The 17,902-nt window shown below is 47.7% G+C and overlaps 1 protein-coding gene across 1 annotated transcript in view; it reads right to left on the bottom strand.

Moving 5' to 3' along the window:
• Positions 1 to 6,015: 6,015 nt before the first annotated feature.
• CACYBP (calcyclin binding protein) overlaps positions 6,016 to 17,902 on the bottom strand; it is a 138,615-nt gene continuing 126,728 nt past the window's right edge. Inside the window, exons 4-6 of the mRNA XM_068134884.2 lie at positions 9,358 to 9,457; positions 7,816 to 7,910; positions 6,016 to 6,542 (exon numbers count right to left, since the gene is read on the bottom strand). Of these exons, the coding sequence (XP_067990985.1) occupies positions 6,392 to 6,542; positions 7,816 to 7,910; positions 9,358 to 9,457 (346 nt within the window). The 3' untranslated portion in view covers positions 6,016 to 6,391. The remainder of the gene's footprint in view (positions 6,543 to 7,815; positions 7,911 to 9,357; positions 9,458 to 17,902) is intronic.

Raw genomic sequence — 17,902 nt, forward strand, 5'->3', positions numbered from 1 at the left:
TAATGTTTCATTTTGTGTGAAGTGGTGTTATAGTAATGCTAATGTATAATTTTGTGTGAAGTGGCGTTATAATAATGCTAATGTATAATTTTGAGTGAAGTGGTGTTATAATAATGCTAATGTACAATTTTGTGTGAAGTGTTGTAGTAATGCTAATTTTTCATTTTGTGTGAAGTGGTGTTATAATAATGCTAATGTATACTTTTGTGTGAAGTGGTTATAATAATGCTAATGTATACTTTTGTGTGAAGTGGTGTTATAGTAATGCTAATGTATACTTTTGTGTGAAGTGGTGTTATAGTAATGATAATGTATACTTTTGTGTGAAGTGGTGTTATTGTAATGCTAATGTATAATTTTGTGTGAAGTGGTGTTATAATAATGCTAATGTATAATTTTGTGTGAAGTGGTGTTATAGTAATGATAATGTTTCATTTTTTGTGAAGTGGTGTTATAATAATGCCAATGTATACTTTTGTGTGAAGTGGTGTTATAGTAAGGCTAATGTTTCATTTTGTGTGAAGTGGTGTTATAGTAATGCTAATGTTTCATTTTGTGTGAAGTGGTGTTATAGCAATGCTAATGTATAATTTTGTGTGAAGTGGTGTTATAATAATGCTAATGTATAATTTTGAGTGAAGTGGTGTTATAATAATGCTAATGTATACTTTTGTGTGAAGTGGTGTTATAATAATGCTAATGTATACTTTTGTGTGAAGTGGTGTTATAGTAATGATAATGTATAATTTTGTGTGAAGTGGTGTTATAATAATGCTGATGTATACTTTTGTGTGGTGGTGTTATAATAATGCTGATGTATAATTTTGTGTGAAGTGGTGTTATAGGCATGCTAATGTATAATTTTGTGTGAAGTGGTGCTATGGTAATGATAATGTATAAATTTGTGTGAAGTGGTGTTATAGTAATGCTAATGTTTCATTTTGTGCGAAGTGGTGTTGTAGTAATGTTAATGTTTCATTTTGTGTGAAGTGGTGTTATAGTAATGCTAATGTATAATTTTGTGTGAAGTGGTGTTATAGTAATGCGAATGTTTCATTTTGTGTGAAGTGGTGTTATAGTAATGCTAATGTATAATTTTGTGTGAAGTGGTGTTATAGTAATGCTCATGTTTCATTTTGTGCGAAGTGGTGTTGTAGTAATGTTAATGTTTCATTTTGTGTGAAGTGGTGTTATAGTAATGCTAATGTATAATTTTGTGTGAATTGGTGTTATAGTAATGCGAATGTTTCATTTTGTCTGAAGTGGTGTTATAGTAACGAGAGATACCCGTGCTATGCACGGGTGGGAGGCCAGAAGCAAACAGGCAATGCAGATACGGCGAATGGTAAAGCATGAAACCAATAAATTCCACATTCCTGTCGCACCTTCAGTCGCACGTCAGACATGGACAGCAAGTTCGTGAATGACTTCCATGAAAAACGTACCCGTTGGCAAACAAATGGGTACGTTCACGGTTAGAAACATCGATCGTGGGACCGTGGCGAGTCTGCATATGGCGATGGCAAAACATCAGAAATTGAAGGTTTTTTTAATTTTAAATGATTCATATAAACGTCCGTTGAATCATATCACACGCAAATCATCAAAATCTAAACAGTATTTGTAGAATTTCAATAAAAGCCACATCACTGTTCATATCGGTAAATATTATTCCATCGTGATTGACACACTATGATCGTGAATCGTGATCGATAATCGTGTTCACAATCGCTGTGTCGTATGTACTCCCGATACGTGCACCAAATTCCCGATACGTGTAAGTGTACCAAATCAACAGTTAAAAGGATTTTGAGCCGATAGGTGTTACGGCCTTGGCAAGATCGATGGAGACAGCGATCTGTTAGCGATTGATGGAGACATGATGCTTTCCCGGGTGCAGCCGTTTGTGCGTCGTCACAATGAGAACAATGGACGTTATGCGAACGCGAATGTTATGCGGGAGTCCAAACCTGAGAATGCTGGAGACCAAAGCTGAAATTGGGAAAACCAAATAGCCTATTTTACTCCTGGAGATCCCAGGATTATCCACCCACAATATCTTTGCGATCGGTTCAGCAGTTTTTACGGTACCTTCGAACGGACAGACGGACATTTGGTGAATTATAGTAAGATGCTAATGTATAATTTTGTGTGAAGTGGTGTTATATTTATGTGAAAGTATAATTTTGTGTGAAGACCGGTAATCTTGACAAATCTCACACTCTCACAATGTCTCTCCTTGAAAGACCGACTGGACAACCCTCCCATGTACTTTCTCAACAATCCTCTCCAAGAAGTTCTGTCTCTCTAGCTTTAGGGTCTCACTATCTGCCATGATCTTTCCTGGGAAAACCACATTTCCAAGCTGGCCTCCAAAGCCAGTCGCCGACTAGGCATCCTCCGTCGTGCGAAGTCCTACCTTGGCACACCTGAGCTCCTCAGCACAGACAAGGCTTTCATCCGCAGCTCAATGGAGTACTGCTCTCCACTCTGGGCTGGTGCTCCTGCCTCACACCTAGCTCGTCATCACGCTGTTGAAACCAAAGCTTTCAGAATCCTTGGAATCTCCTGCGATGAAGCTATCTCTGAGGGCCTTTCACTCACTCACCGCAGGCAGGTTGGTGGTCTTGCTGTCTTCTACCGTCTCCTCTCTGGCCTTGCCCCCCCCAGCTCTCTCTGGGCTCTGTCCCCCAAATATTCCTTCAGGTCGCACAAGATCTGCCAGTAACCCTCTTATGGTTAAACTGCCAAAATCTAGGCCACATATGAATGAATGACCATATGAATGGGGTACTCTGTGACCCCATTCATATGGAGGGGGTTGGTGGCTCTGTGACCCCATTCATATGGAGGGGGTTGGTGCTCTGTGACCCCATTCATATGGAGGGGCTTAGTGCTCTGTGACCCCATTCATAGGGAAGGGCTCACCTTCACTCTTTCATTCCCCTTTTCTCCCGCCTCTTGAACAAACTCCCACACTCTCTTCAATCCCACTCATCCTTTCAGGTCTTTAAAACAGCTCTTGACAACCTTCTCTTATCTTCCCCAATCTAAAACTTTGATATTTTCTACCCCCGTTAATACACTCCAAATCTGCCTCTTTCAATCCCCAACTTCATTCCTGAAATTCCTAGTAGTGTTCATTTGCTTTATACCGTGTATTCCCCCCCTCCTCCCCCAGCCCTCCCCCTTCCACAGATCTACCGACGTTCCTGTTCTCTACTGTTGTTGCTTGTGTGCTTCCCTCTCTTGTCTCCCGCTCCCTTCATTATATGTTCTATGTGTCCATTTATGTTTTTTGTGATTGTTTGCTCTTACACGAGCCTCGATTTTGTGTACAAAAAAAGAACCATGTGGAAATGAAATGATTATGATCGATGTTCCCATTGCTCCTTTCAAAGGGAAGGGATTGGTGCTCTCTGACCCCATTCATAGCAAGTGGGTTAGTGCTCTGACCCCATTCATAGCGAGGGGGTTGGTGCTGTCTGACCCCATTCATAGCGAGTGGGTTAGTGCTCTGACCCCATTCATAGCGAGGGGGTTGGTGCTCTGTGACCCCATTCATATGGAGGGGGTTGGTGGCTCTGTGACCCCATTCATATGGAGGGGGATGGTGCTCTGTGGCCCCATTCATATGGAAGGGGTTGGTGGCTCTGTGACCCCATTCATATGGAGGGGCTTGGTGGCTCTGTGACCCCATTCATATGGAGGGGGTTGGTGGTCTTAGACCCCATTCATAGGGAGGGGGTTGGTGGTCTGTGACCCCATTCATAGGGAGGGGGTTGGTGGTCTGTGACCCCATTCATAGGGAGGGGCTTGATGCTATGTGACCCCATCCATAGGGAGGGGGTTGGTGCTGTGACCCCATTCATATGGAGGGGGTTGGTGCTCTGTGACCCCATTCATACGGAGGGGGTTGGTGCTCTGTGACCCCATTCATATGGAGGGGGTTGGTGCTCTGTGACCCCATTCATATGGAGGGGGTTGGTGGCACTGTGACCCCATTCATATGGAGGAGGTTAGTGGCTCTGTGACCCCATTCATACGGAGGGGGTTGGTGCTCTGTGACCCCATTCATATGGAGGGTGTTGGTGCTCTGTGACCCCATTCATATGGAGGGGGTTGGTGGCTCTGTGACCCCATTCATATGGAGGGGGTTGGTGGCTCTGACCCCATTCATATGGAAGGGGTTGGTGCTCTGTGACCCCATTCATAGGGAGGGGGTTGGTGGCTCTGTGACCCCATTCATAGGGAGGGGGTTGGTGCTCTGTGACCCCATTCATATGGAGGGGGTTGGTGGCTGTGACCCCATTCATATGGAGGGGGTTGGTGCTCTGTGACCCCATTCATATGGAGGGGGTTGGTGCTCTGTGACCCCATTCATATGGAGGAGGTTGGTGGCTCTGACCCCATTCATACGGAGGGGGTTGGTGGCTCTGTGACCCATTCATATGGAGGGGGTTGGTGGTTCTGTGACCCCATTCATATGGAGGGGGTTGGTGGTTCTGTGACCCCATTCATATGGAGGGGGTCGGTCCTCTGTGACCCCATTCATATGGAGGGGGTTGGTCCTCTGTGACCCCATTCATATGGAGGGGTTGGTGCTCTCTCAAGCTCTCGTTTCTTTCAGTTTTTATCCATTCCGTGGAACTAACCCTAAAATTAAGTTGTGGAATTCCGCTGGAAAATGGCTTCGTCTTTAAGAACAAAAATAATAAAGTAGTAAAATCGAATCTGACTTACAAAACTTTTGCGAATTCCATTTGGTTTCGAATAAAACCCAGAGGGAGGAACACGAGGCACCCAAAAAAGAACATTCGCTCGAGCACGACGCTAATTATTCCCTTATCGGGAGAGACGTCACAATTAATAAATTATATATTTCTCCCTTTTCTGTAAGTGGCACGAACCGCCGCAGCACACATCGAGGGAAGCGGAATCCGAGTGGAAAATTTGAAATTGTGGAGCCGGAAAATAATTTTTTACAAACCATGGGAAAGGCATAATTTGTTTCAGGGTGGGAAAGCAAGTGTGCGAGAAAGTTGAAGAGCGGAGTACGGCGTGTTCACTTTGCTTCAGCTCAAAGTCGAACCCCGTTACTCTTCAGACATGGCACCAAGCCATCAGAAAAGGTCAATGTGGGGTCATAACTGGGGGATTTGGGGGGTGAGGGCAAAGGTGTCTTGGAAGGAAGGAGTGATAGCTGGGCCGTGTCCCTGCTGGTGAATGGACAAAAGGGCGGTGGCAACTCCAAGCAATGTTGGTCCATTTTAAATAACACCACATGGAATGTGCACATCTACCCACACCGTGCACCCCCTCCCACATTGGGTGTGTATTCTCACTGGACACAATGCACACACCGTCCCATGCACACCTTTACTGCACAACAACACAACACACCTCAACATCAAACGTTTCCCCTCACATATAATGCATTCAACACACCAAACCTTCCCCCAATCTCCCCTAACCCACCCCAAAACCATCCCATATTGTGTCTCTCCTTGTGGTAAAACAACTGCGGAACGCACCCAATTGGCAGGACATTCCCATACAACGTCCTCTTCTATGTGTAACCTTCCATTCACGCGGTCACAGGAACAGTCGCCTTGGCATTCCCCGGGCCTCGTCCGACGCGCGCGGTGCCTCAGCGACGGTGGTTATCTGAGGGGAGGGATAGAGCGGAGCGGACCTTATCTCAGGGTTACACGTGGTGCAGATGAGCGTACGCTTGTTAGCAAACAGGGTTAGAGCCGCAGCGTGTCAGAGAAAGGCAATTTGGAAAGCCCACTACGCCCAAAGCCCACACGCCACGACAAAACACGACACTACACCACACTAACCACAAAATGCAAGAAGCGTTTCAAAAGCGACAGACGGATTTTACTTGCAATTCAATTTTTTTTATACGCCAGGTTGAAGGACACAACCACCGCTTCATATGTACATCATTCCCTGAATTCAAAAGTGACAGCTTTTCCAAAATCAAAAACCATCGCTCTTCACACAAACTGTTCCTCTTGGAGTTTATTCAAATTGCCCGTCATGTGTGAGACAATATGGCAAGGGATGGCAGAACGGGGTTGGGATATTATATAAAGAATGATGTAGAATAAACCATGAAAACGGGAGGGAGAGAAAAAGAAAAAAACCCCTAAAAACAAGGTCATGTAAAGGCTACGGGAGAGCGAGGTCGGCAGACTGGGGCAAGGGACGGCACGAGTCGGGTGACAAGTGGCCATGACGGCTCGAGGAAATAACGGAGCAGCAATGCGACGAGCGGAGCCCGATGTGAACGGAATGGGAAGGACAAGGCCGGTGTCGAAACGAATGAACGACGTTGTTCTCGGCGAAGCGTGTTGGCGAGGACCGGTCTTGGCTATGCCGGTCAAAACTCCCCACGGGCCTGTTTATCTCGCGACTCAACCCAGGCCTTGCTGATTGTTCTCTTCATGTCATCGTCCCCCTCCTCGTACAATTTCCTCATCATATCCATCAGGCCCTCCCCTGGGTCAACTGTGTCATCGTATTTTGGTGTTCTGTGGGGTCGGAGGGGGGAGAAACGCATGGGTGGGGCGAGAGAGAGAGAAGGAGAAAAACAGCATATTCCATTTGCATCCTAAGTATCTTTGCTAAACGAAGCGGCCATCGCAGCCACGCAGGAATAAATGTGCCGCAGTTGTTGGTCCGAAAACATTTTCACATCCTATGTGGATTATATATCCAAGTGAACAGAATTCTGAGAGTGCCTGGAGGCCTTCAGTCACCTTCTCACAACTGCAATGCACATTTCATATTTCCTCACAAGATCATTTATATTTAATCTTAATATATTAATCACATGAACAAGATGGATCTGAAGGACATGGCACACGTTAATCCACACTTATCAGAAGTGAAGAAAGTCTATAATGTAAGTACAAACGAGGCGGAAAAAGGAATATTTTGTACAATGGTTTCAACAGACAGGTCAAAATAACGACAGAGCAACCCCCCCTCTCCCACCACTCACCCTATCATCCTCCCCTCCCCCCACTCAGCCCAAGCACCCCATCACCCCCCATCTCCAAACATCCTCATCTTGGGTTTTACCATATCTAGTATCATCGATGGTAAACTTACACCAACGACCAAATGGTGTTCTACTCAAATTCCTGGTACTGTGAGGTGGAATCCTCACCTGCTCTCCCATTATAACACAACCGATAGTGCCGGAAAACCCAGGCCAAACCTCGATAATGCTGCTGCCACCTGTGTTATACGAGCAGGCATCTTCCAATTGCTTGCTGAGCTCCTTTAGCAACTGCTACACCTGCTGGAGGTATTCTAGGAGCAAGTACAAAATAGAATATGGAAATCTCGTTGTCGTGGCTGCACCAGCGCCCAGAGGCCCAATACATCTTGGGTGGTTATGGCATTATGAAAGGGCATATTGTTTTTAAAATTTGGCGGATGTTCATTGTAGCCCAGGGCAGGAGGCTAATGACTCTCACTCGGTCATCCATCCCACTCCGGGCCGCCGGTAACGCGGCTCACGCGCAGCACGAGCGGCAATAAAGTTAGGACCAGGAAATCTCCCCGTACCACCGCTGCCACCATTGGTCTCGCCCTGCAGCAGCTCTAGCTGATAACTCACAGGTGTCAAGAATACAATAAACCTCGAGCCATCCACGGCTGTGGCCTCCTTGCTTAAAAGTCTATAAAACAGGAAGGAGCAGGCTGAAATCCATCTCCGCACCTACATCTAGACATTCAGACAAGCAAACATGGGGGGGGGGGGGGGGGTAGTCCGTTTAAGGTGTGTGCACTCACGGCTTATCCTGGGCCTTATGTTCTGCAGATGTCAGGTACTGCCATGTGCTGATTTGTTTCTTTCGACAAAGCACGAGCACCATGTCGGCCTTCACCTGGAAAACAATGCACATCACGCTTCACACACCTTTGTAACGGCAGCACTAACCAATCAGAAATGGCGACGATCCAATAAATGACTGGGCCAGACAGAAAAGCTCAATAATCATTTGCCACCATTTCAGATAACCTGCCGAATCCACTATTGGTCTCCTGTACGACAGTGCGCACTCAGTTTTGTAAAATAAAGTTAAATTGGACACTTTGGCCATTTCCTTCACTACATCCCAAATGTTAAGGGGAAAAAAGGTTCCGAGAATTTCATTTAAATGGGTTTTTTCTTCTTTTTTAATCGATGTCATATTATTATTCCTAGTGGGGTCACCCATGGGAATCCCACGGGCATGGAGGTGAGTCTTTGCGATGGGTGCAGCCGTTTTTGCGGTACCTGGGAACGGATGGACAGACAGACAAACAGACAGACGGATGGACGGACATTTGGTGAATTATAGTGAGATTATTTAGTACTAGGGCATGCCCGTACTATATATATATCTAAAATTATATCCCCCCCCCCCCTCTATTTACATGAAATGGTTTGGTCCATTCGCAAAGCCAAAGCGAACGGCTTGCGAGTACGGTGACAATCCCCCCCCCCCCCCCCTCTATTTACATGAAATGGTTTGGTCCAAAGCGAACGGCTTGCGAGTACGGTGACAATCCCCCCCCTCTATTTACATGAAATGGTTTGGTCCAAAGCGAACGGCTTGCGAGTACGGTGACAATCCCCCCCCTCTATTTACATGAAATGGTTTGGTCCAAAGCGAACGGCTTGCGGAGTTTGGTAAAGAAATCGCCATAGCGTGCACAAACGCGCAGGAAAGCGAAAGAATCGCAAATTAGTTTTAATTAGTTTTAAAACATAGTTTAACGCCAACATAGTTTGCCAACGTGAAATAAATGAATACGCTCTCAAATGTGCCATCCGAGGCAGAGTCTGTTCGCCACGTTCGGCACACGTGATAACTCGCTGCTCTCTGATTGGTTGAATCGTTTTTTGGACATAGCTCGGTAACTACTTCTCCGATTAATATGAAACCTTGAAAAGGCACATCCTCGGGTCCCCAGCAATATACCTGGCAAGTTTCAAGTATATCGGACCCGTGGTTGTCGAGAAACAGCGGTCACAGACCACACACAGAGATTACTGGAATTATAGATAGATGTAGCCTGCGGCTGCTGGTTGCATCATCTCTGGAACGCAGCTGTGCCGCTGATGCAGTGCCCCCCGTTACCAGTAAGCTGGCACTCATTTTGCCAACCACAGAAGGATGACAGACCGAGTCAACCCACCTGGTGTTACGTAACGGCACGACAGGGGCTCAAACTCAAGACCCTAAGATCTTAAGGCAGCTACCTTCAACGTTAGGCCAATGCCAGGTTTACATTCAAGTCATACATATCTGCATACGCTCGATGACTCTTGTTGCTGAGAAAACGTACCTTTTTGGAGCTGCGAGCTGGGTCTATGGGGTGCAGGAGGTCTATGATGTTCAGGCTGTGGTTCTTCCCTGCCAAGTTTGTCACCAGCAAGTTCACCGATCTACAGGAGCGTGAGGAGAAGATCGCAAGTCGGTGACGAGGTTGTGGGATTTGGTTTACCAGCCACCCGGCATCAAATAGACCAATTAGACATGAGCAGTTCTTTGGGAACCCGAGATGTTCTAGGATCCACAAATAAACTTGGGCGCCCATCTATATACTGAACTGCAATGGGTCAAATACAGAGGAAGTGGCGAGAAAATAAGAGTTAAAACCTGGAAGCTGAAAATGGCCAGACCGGTGAACAAGATGAGCTTGAGAGTCCGGACAGCAAGGGATCGCAAGAAGAGCACTTTGAAGAATAAATCATAGGCAGAGATCATGGAAACAGGAAGGTGGTGAAGTCGAAGAGAGAAGGGCAGAAACGAATGAGACTTGAGAATGTGAGAGGTGGGATCAAATATGGGGACGAGGCGTCGAGGAGCAGGTGAAAATGAATTTGAAGGTGGAGTCTCAAAGAGATGGTGAATGAGAGTGGGACAATATTAGTACATTTAAGATTAGTAGGATTGTGGAGCAGTAAGATGGAGGGAGAATGTGTAGCGGGGAGTGTAGGTTGGGGTGAGGGGAGGTGAGGCGCGTGGAGGTTGGGGTGAGGGGAGGTTGAGGTGAGGTGAGGTGTGAGGAGGGCGTGGAGGTTGGGGTGAGGGGAGGTTGAGGTGAGGTGTGAGGGGGGCGTGGAGGTTGGGGGGAGGGGGGCGTGGAGGTTGGGGGGAGGGGGGCGTGGAGGTTGGAGTGAGAGGTGACGGACGTGTAGGTTGGGGTAAGGGGAGTTGAGGCACGTGGAGGTTGGGGTGAGGGGAGGTTGAGGTGAGGTGTGAGGGGGCGTGGAGGTTGGGGTGAGGGGTGAGGGGAGGGGGAATGGAGGTTGGAGTGAGGTGGGGGAGGAGGCGGGGAGATTGAGGCGAGGGGTCAGGAGGACGTGGAGGTTGGGGTGAGGGGTGAGGAGTTTGGGGTGAGGGGAGGTTGAGGTGAGGTGAGGAACGTGGAGGTTGGGGTGAGGAGCGCAGGGAGGTTCACCTTTTTGCACTCTGCGTATCCCGGATTCATAAAGCAATCACTGCCTGTGTGCTCGGTGCGCTAACGACATGAAACTCCTCATTGGGTTTAATTGCGAACTCCATGCCAACATGTTGCACCTTCCAGTGGGTAGCTGAGCCCCATTAGTCGGCTGGTATGTTTTGTAGTAATGCATGAAATTTGCAAACTGTGTTGGCAGCAATTAAACACAAAATGCACTGAGCACAAGAAAATACTGATTTACTTTCGATATGAGGGTTGCGATCTGATATGGATGGAAACCCCCACCTTTGACCCCCACCCCCTGGCACACTCCCTACGGAAACAGCATTTCAAACCAGAATTATGAAAAACAATATGGATGCATCAGGGCAGGAAACATGCAGGCCCAGATGATGAAAAACTATTCCAAACAACTACAAGTGCTCAGGTTCCCTGAACAATTGTTCAGTGGTACCCAGTCGTGTCCATCCGTCATCACCGCATCCTCCTCCATCTAACCTTAGCCTTGCAGTTTATCCTCATGAGGATTAAAAGGCCCCAAGCAGACAGTTCAAGCTCTCTCATATCAGACAAATTACCCAAAGCTAATTTACCCCATCCCTCGTCTCTCTTCCTCCATATTTACCACCCTCAACATAGCCCCCTTACTCAGTTATACAATCTCATCCCTTCGCCATCTTTCTCAACATGTCATCATTATACTTGACCGATGAATTTTCTTCATAATGAAACTATCAACTGAGGGGATGATATCCTCCCAAACCCCATGAATAGACAGACGTCTGAACCTCCTGTTTCATCTAACATCGAGATTGCCAGTTCAACGATAATATCTGTCTCTCTGTGTGTCTCTGTCTCTCTGTGTGTGTGTCTCTGTCTCTCTGTGTGTGTCTCTGTCTCTGTGTGTGTCTCTGTCTCTCTGTGTGTGTCTCTGTCTCTCTGTGTGTGTCTCTGTCTCTCTGTGTGTGTCTCTGTCTCTCTGTGTGTGTCTCTGTCTCTCTGTGTGTGTCTCTGTCTCTCTGTGTGTGTCTCTGTCTCTCTGTGTGTGTCTCTGTCTCTCTGTGTGTGTCTCTGTCTCTGTGCGTCTCTGTCTCTGTGCGTCTCTGTCTCTGTGCGTCTCTGTCTCTGTGCGTCTCTGTCTCTGTGCGTCTCTGTCTCTGTGCGTCTCTGTCTCTGTGCGTCTCTGTCTCTGTGCGTCTCTGTCTCTGTGCGTCTCTGTCTCTGTGCGTCTCTGTCTCTGTGCGTCTCTGTCTCTGTGCGTCTCTGTCTCTGTGCGTCTCTGTCTCTGTGCGTCTCTGTCTCTGTGCGTCTCTGTCTCTGTGTGTCTCTGTCTCTGTCTCTGTGTGTCTCTGTCTCTGTGTGTCTGTGTCTCTGTCTCTGTGTGTCTGTGTCTGTGTCTCTGTGTGTCTGTGTCTCTGTGTGTCTGTGTCTCTGTGTGTCTGTGTCTCTGTGTGTCTGTGTCTCTGTGTGTCTGTGTCTCTGTGTGTCTGTGTCTCTGTGTGTCTGTGTCTCTGTGTGTCTGTGTCTCTGTGTGTCTGTGTCTCTGTGTGTCTCTGTCTCTGTGTGTCTCTGTCTCTGTGTGTCTCTGTCTCTGTGTGTCTCTGTCTCTGTGTGTCTCTGTCTCTGTGTGTCTCTGTCTCTGTGTGTCTCTGTCTCTGTGTGTCTCTGTCTCTGTGTGTCTCTGTCTCTGTGTGTCTCTGTCTCTGTGTGTCTCTGTCTCTGTGTGTCTCTGTCTCTGTGTGTCTCTGTCTCTGTGTGTCTCTGTCTCTGTGTGTCTCTGTCTCTGTGTGTCTCTGTCTCTGTGTGTCTCTGTCTCTGTGTGTCTCTGTCTCTGTGTGTCTCTGTCTCTGTGTGTCTCTGTCTCTGTGTGTCTCTGTCTCTGTGTGTCTCTGTCTCTGTGTGTCTCTGTCTCTGTGTGTCTCTGTCTCTGTGTGTCTCTGTCTCTGTGTGTCTCTGTCTCTGTGTGTCTCTGTCTCTGTGTGTCTCTGTCTCTGTGTGTCTCTGTCTCTGTGTGTCTCTGTCTCTGTGTGTCTCTGTCTCTGTGTGTCTCTGTCTCTGTGTGTCTCTGTCTCTGTGTGTCTCTGTCTCTGTGTGTCTCTGTCTCTGTGTGTCTCTGTCTCTGTGTGTCTCTGTCTCTGTGTGTCTCTGTCTCTGTGTGTCTCTGTCTCTGTGTGTCTCTGTCTCTGTGTGTCTCTGTCTCTGTGTGTCTCTGTCTCTGTGTGTCTCTGTCTCTGTGTGTCTCTGTCTCTGTGTGTCTCTGTCTCTGTGTGTCTCTGTCTCTGTGTGTCTCTGTCTCTGTGTGTCTCTGTCTCTGTGTGTCTCTGTCTCTGTGTGTCTCTGTCTCTGTGTGTCTCTGTCTCTGTGTGTCTCTGTCTCTGTGTGTCTCTGTCTCTGTGTGTCTCTGTCTCTGTGTGTCTCTGTCTCTGTGTGTCTCTGTCTCTGTGTGTCTCTGTCTCTGTGTGTCTCTGTCTCTGTGTGTCTCTGTCTCTGTGTGTCTCTGTCTCTGTGTGTCTCTGTCTCTGTGTGTCTCTGTCTCTGTGTGTCTCTGTCTCTGTGTGTCTCTGTCTCTGTGTGTCTCTGTCTCTGTGTGTCTCTGTCTCTGTGTGTCTCTGTCTCTGTGTGTCTCTGTCTCTGTGTGTCTCTGTCTCTGTGTGTCTCTGTCTCTGTGTGTCTCTGTCTCTGTGTGTCTCTGTCTCTGTGTGTCTCTGTCTCTGTGTGTCTCTGTCTCTGTGTGTCTCTGTCTCTGTGTGTCTCTGTCTCTGTGTGTCTCTGTCTCTGTGTGTCTCTGTCTCTGTGTGTCTCTGTCTCTGTGTGTCTCTGTCTCTGTGTGTCTCTGTCTCTGTGTGTCTCTGTCTCTGTGTGTCTCTGTCTCTGTGTGTCTCTGTCTCTGTGTGTCTCTGTCTCTGTGTGTCTCTGTCTCTGTGTGTCTCTGTCTCTGTGTGTCTCTGTCTCTGTGTGTCTCTGTCTCTGTGTGTCTCTGTCTCTGTGTGTCTCTGTATCTGTGTGTCTCTGTCTCTGTGTGTCTCTGTCTCTGTGTGTCTCTGTCTCTGTGTGTCTCTGTCTCTGTGTGTCTCTGTCTCTGTGTGTCTCTGTCTCTGTGTGTCTCTGTCTCTGTGTGTCTCTGTCTCTGTGTGTCTCTGTCTCTGTGTGTCTCTGTCTCTGTCTGTGTGTGTCTCTGTGCGTCTCTGTCTCTGTGCGTCTCTGTCTCTGTGCGTCTCTGTGTGTCTCTGTCTCTGTGTGTCTCTGTCTCTGTGTGTCTCTGTCTCTGTGTGTCTCTGTCTCTGTGTGTCTCTGTCTCTGTGTGTCTCTGTCTCTGTGTGTCTCTGTCTCTGTGTGTCTCTGTCTCTGTGTGTCTCTGTCTCTGTGTCTCTGTCTCTGTGTGTCTCTGTCTCTGTGTGTCTCTGTCTCTGTGTGTCTCTGTCTCTGTGTGTCTCTGTCTCTGTGTGTCTCTGTCTCTGTGCGTCTCTGTCTCTATGTCTCTCTTCCTGACATGACATTTCTGACTTCCTGACCACCCCCTAACGTCCCTTTCTCCCCCATCGGCAACATCAATGTCGTGATTGTGAGGCCCATGAATAGTGCACAGAGAAGGAACCAGGCAGAAGCTGAACTTGGACAGGTGTGTGAACATTACGGCCTCCCTGAGCCTCAGAGCAAGGCCTCCAAAGGACCAAGGCCTGGGGTGCCATATCATTCCACCAGCCTGCAGCTGTGGAGGCCTTGAATGGCAGAGTTTTTAAAAAGTAACTAGACAGAAATGTTTACATTTGCATTCCACCTGCACAGAATCTGTGCCAGGTGCTTCTGTTCCTGTCATATGCCAGGTGCAAAAACGTTGTCCCCAATCAGTGGTTCTCTGGGTACAGCACAAATGTAACAAAGCACATTCCACAAAAAGAAAATGGCTACGGAATGAAAAACGTTAACAAATGGGTGACATTTACTACAAGAATATCCAATTGCTGCTACTTTCATGGGTTTTAAAACAACAGCAGCAGCAGCAGCAACAGCAACAGCAGCAGCAGCAGCAGTGGCCAATCTAGCAGCAGGTGGGGGAGAATGAGGTAAAAGCATTCATGGAGGAAACCAATATTCTTCTTCTTTAATGGCCGCTATTATTCCCGCTTGTGGGGTTGGCTGGAGGAAGCTTTGCCCAAGTCTTTCACGAACTGGCTGGCCTGGCCTGACGTTCGACCAAGTAGTTGGGTCAGCAATTTGGCACACACCGATGAGTCACCGTACATGTAAAATACTGGGATTCCAACCCAGGCCGGACGGCTTCGAGGTGAGTGCGTGTACCTGCACGCCATCCTGCCAACCCGAGGAAAACAATATAATCACGCAAACTGCACACCTGCAGCGTGTCATGAAAAAGAGAACTGGGACAGTCCAAGCCAACTCACCGAACCTTCCAAAAGCTCTCAGAAACCAGACATTTTGTCTTGCCTTTTTGTGCTTTTGTCTAAGGCCCGTAGTAAAGCGTGCACGTAAAGTGCGTGGAAGACAAGGACGTTCGTAGAGATTAGTGGTCGTCATGAAAGAGTGTCCATCTTCAGGCAAGCCAGAAACTTTAGCAAAGCTCCGAGCGGCCTCCTTCTTCAAGGTCCTGTCGATGCCCTGTTAAGTTTGTCTGCAGTGGTTGCCGCCCCCCCACAACATCTCCCACCCCTCTCTTCAAATGGCAAAACAGCAGATTCCACTGCAGACAACGTTCAATGCCTGATCGTGCTGTTTGCTTCCAGAGCTTCAAAGTATCAAATTCATCCCTTTCTGCCTGATACCTCATCCCCTCACATCCAATGTCTCCTGCATAATCACCTTTTCACCTAAAAAAAAGGTACACAAGGTTCTGGAAAGCCTCGACTTTGCCTCAACGACAATCCCAGATGGTATCAACGCCCGTTTTCAACTCCTGCTCTGCCGATCTCACATATCCACTGTTGAAACTTTTAAGCAGGCCTTCGGCCTTCACCTTAGCCTGGCTGCTTTCCATCTGTTCCGAAGACAGTGGACATCACTCAAATAAACAAGGAAGAAAAAAAGAATAAAAAGAATACCTCCAATACAGACCAGGTACCGTCCTTGCAATTCGAAACAATCACAGAATCCATCATCGCAGGCGACATCGTTTGTTTGTTTTAAACAGCCTGATCTCTGATCATCAGTTTGAATCCCCTCCCAGGTACGAAACCATGCATGTGCTGCTGCTTCTTTGTCAACAATGGGGAGAGACACTGAATCTCAATCAGGAAGTTGGGACTGTGTCTCTGCCATTCAATACAGTCTGACGCCCTGTTCTGCTTGCCAAGCTCTCTTCCTGTAGCAAGGTCACCTTCTTCACTGGCTTGTTGATTTCCTCCACTTGTGCACTCAGTGTGTAGCTCTCAAATCCTTTCATCTCATCTCATCTCCCAGTAGGGGCGGGAGTGCCCCAAGGCAGCGGCTTGGACAGAGTCCTGTTCCTCATACAGATTAATGACCTCTGCAATGTTCAGGAAAACTCTTTTCTTAATTAGTTGTTTTTTTTTGTATACAAGATCGAGGCTCGTGAAAGAGCGAACATTAATCACACAAAAAGTCAAACCGACACATAAAACACAAAATAAGGGGAGCGGTTGACAAGATGGGGAGAGAGGGGGAAGGACACAAACACAGCATTTGAGAGCAGGGACATCGAGAGAACAGTGGGAGGGGGGGGTTTGGGGGGAGGTGGGAGAGGTATAAAAGAAATGGCCACTGCAAGGACTTCCAGGAAAGAAGTTAGAATAAATAAATAAATAAAAAAAAAAGTGGATCTGGGGTGAATTAGCGGGGGTAGAAAAGATCAAGGTTTTGGATGGGGGAAGATAAGAGATGGTGGAGAACAGCTGTTACAAAGACCTGGAGGGAGGAGTGGGATTGAAGTGAGTGGGGGAGTTTGTTCCAGAGGCGGGAGAAAAGGGGAATGAAAGAGTGAAGGTGAATAGAGAGCCTTGATTTTGGCAAATTTCACCATAAGAGGGTTGCTGGGAGATCTTGTGCGACCTGAAGGAATATTTGGGGGACAGAGCACAAAGAGAGCTGGGGAGTAAGGCTGGAGAGGAGTAGGTAGAAGACAGAAAGACCACCAACCTGCCTGCGGTGAGTGAGTGAAAGGCCCTCGGAGTTAGCTTCATCGCAGGAGATTCCAATGATTCTGAAAGCTTTGGTTTCAACAGCGTGAAGCCGAGCTAGGTGTGAGGCAGGAGCACCGGCCCAGAGGGGGCAACAATATTCCATTGAGCTGCGAATGAAAGCCTTGTATGTGGTGATGAGCTCAGGTGTGCCAAGGAAGGACTTCGCGAGAAGGAGGATGCCCAGTCGGCGACTGGCTTTGGAGGCCAGCTTGGAAATGTGGTTTTCCCAAGAAAGATCATGGCAGATAGTGAGACCCAAAAGCTTGAGTGACAGAACTTCTTGGAGAGGATTGTTGAGAAAGTAGCTGGGAGGGTTTTCCAGTTGGTCTTTTGGAGAGACATAGTAAGAGTGTGAGATTTGTCAGGATTGAAAGACATGTTCCACTTGTTTGACCAGTCTGTGATTTTGTCCAGGTCTGCAGAGAGTGAGGAGGCTGCAGACTGCCGATCTGAGGGATGAGGAATGGAGCGGCAGAGTGGAGTCATCAGCAAAGAGATAGAGAGGATTTTCCAGAGAGTCAGAGAGATCATTGGTGAAGACCAGAAAAAGCACAGGGCCCAGAACACTGCCTTGGGGAACTCCAGCCATAACAGGAAGAGGAGATGAGAGAAACGCATTCAGGGCCACATGTTGACTACGACCAGAGAGTAAGTCGGCAAGCCAAGCATGGAGATTTCCATGGATACCATAGGAGGAGAGTTTGGTGAGCAGAGCTGGGTGCCAGACCGTATCGAAGGCACGTGATAAGTTGAGGGAGACAGCTCTGATTTCCTGTTTGGCATTGAGGACCTCCATCCATTGTGGAGACAACAGAAGCAACATGTCCAGAGTAGAATGACCTGGTATGTATCCAAATTGATGACTGGAGATCAAGCCATTGGAGAAGAGGAAGGATTTGATATCCAAAGCAATGATGGATTCCATGACTTTGCTGATAATTGGGAGCAGGCTGATTGGTCTGTAGTTGCAAGGATCTGTTTTTGCACCTTTTTTGTGTAAAGCGGTAATGTTTGCTGATTTCCAGGATGCTGGCAGATGACCTTGAACAAAAGAGAGGGTGAAAAGAACAGAGAGAGGGTGAGATAGAGCGACAGAGCAGAATTTTAGGACCCGTGGGCTGATGCCATCTGGTCCAGTTGCAGAATCAGAGTCGAGGTTTGACAAAAACTTCTCCACCTTGTCAGGAGAGGACACAGAGTCCAGGAGCAGTTGGGTTCGACTGGGTAAGGTGGGAACAGAGAGAGATGGGTTTGGGACACAAGATTTT

This window comes from Myxine glutinosa, chromosome 13, assembly GCF_964187855.1.
Source record: "Myxine glutinosa chromosome 13, kmMyxGlut1.1, whole genome shotgun sequence".
NCBI classification, from domain to species: Eukaryota; Metazoa; Chordata; class Myxini; order Myxiniformes; family Myxinidae; genus Myxine; species Myxine glutinosa.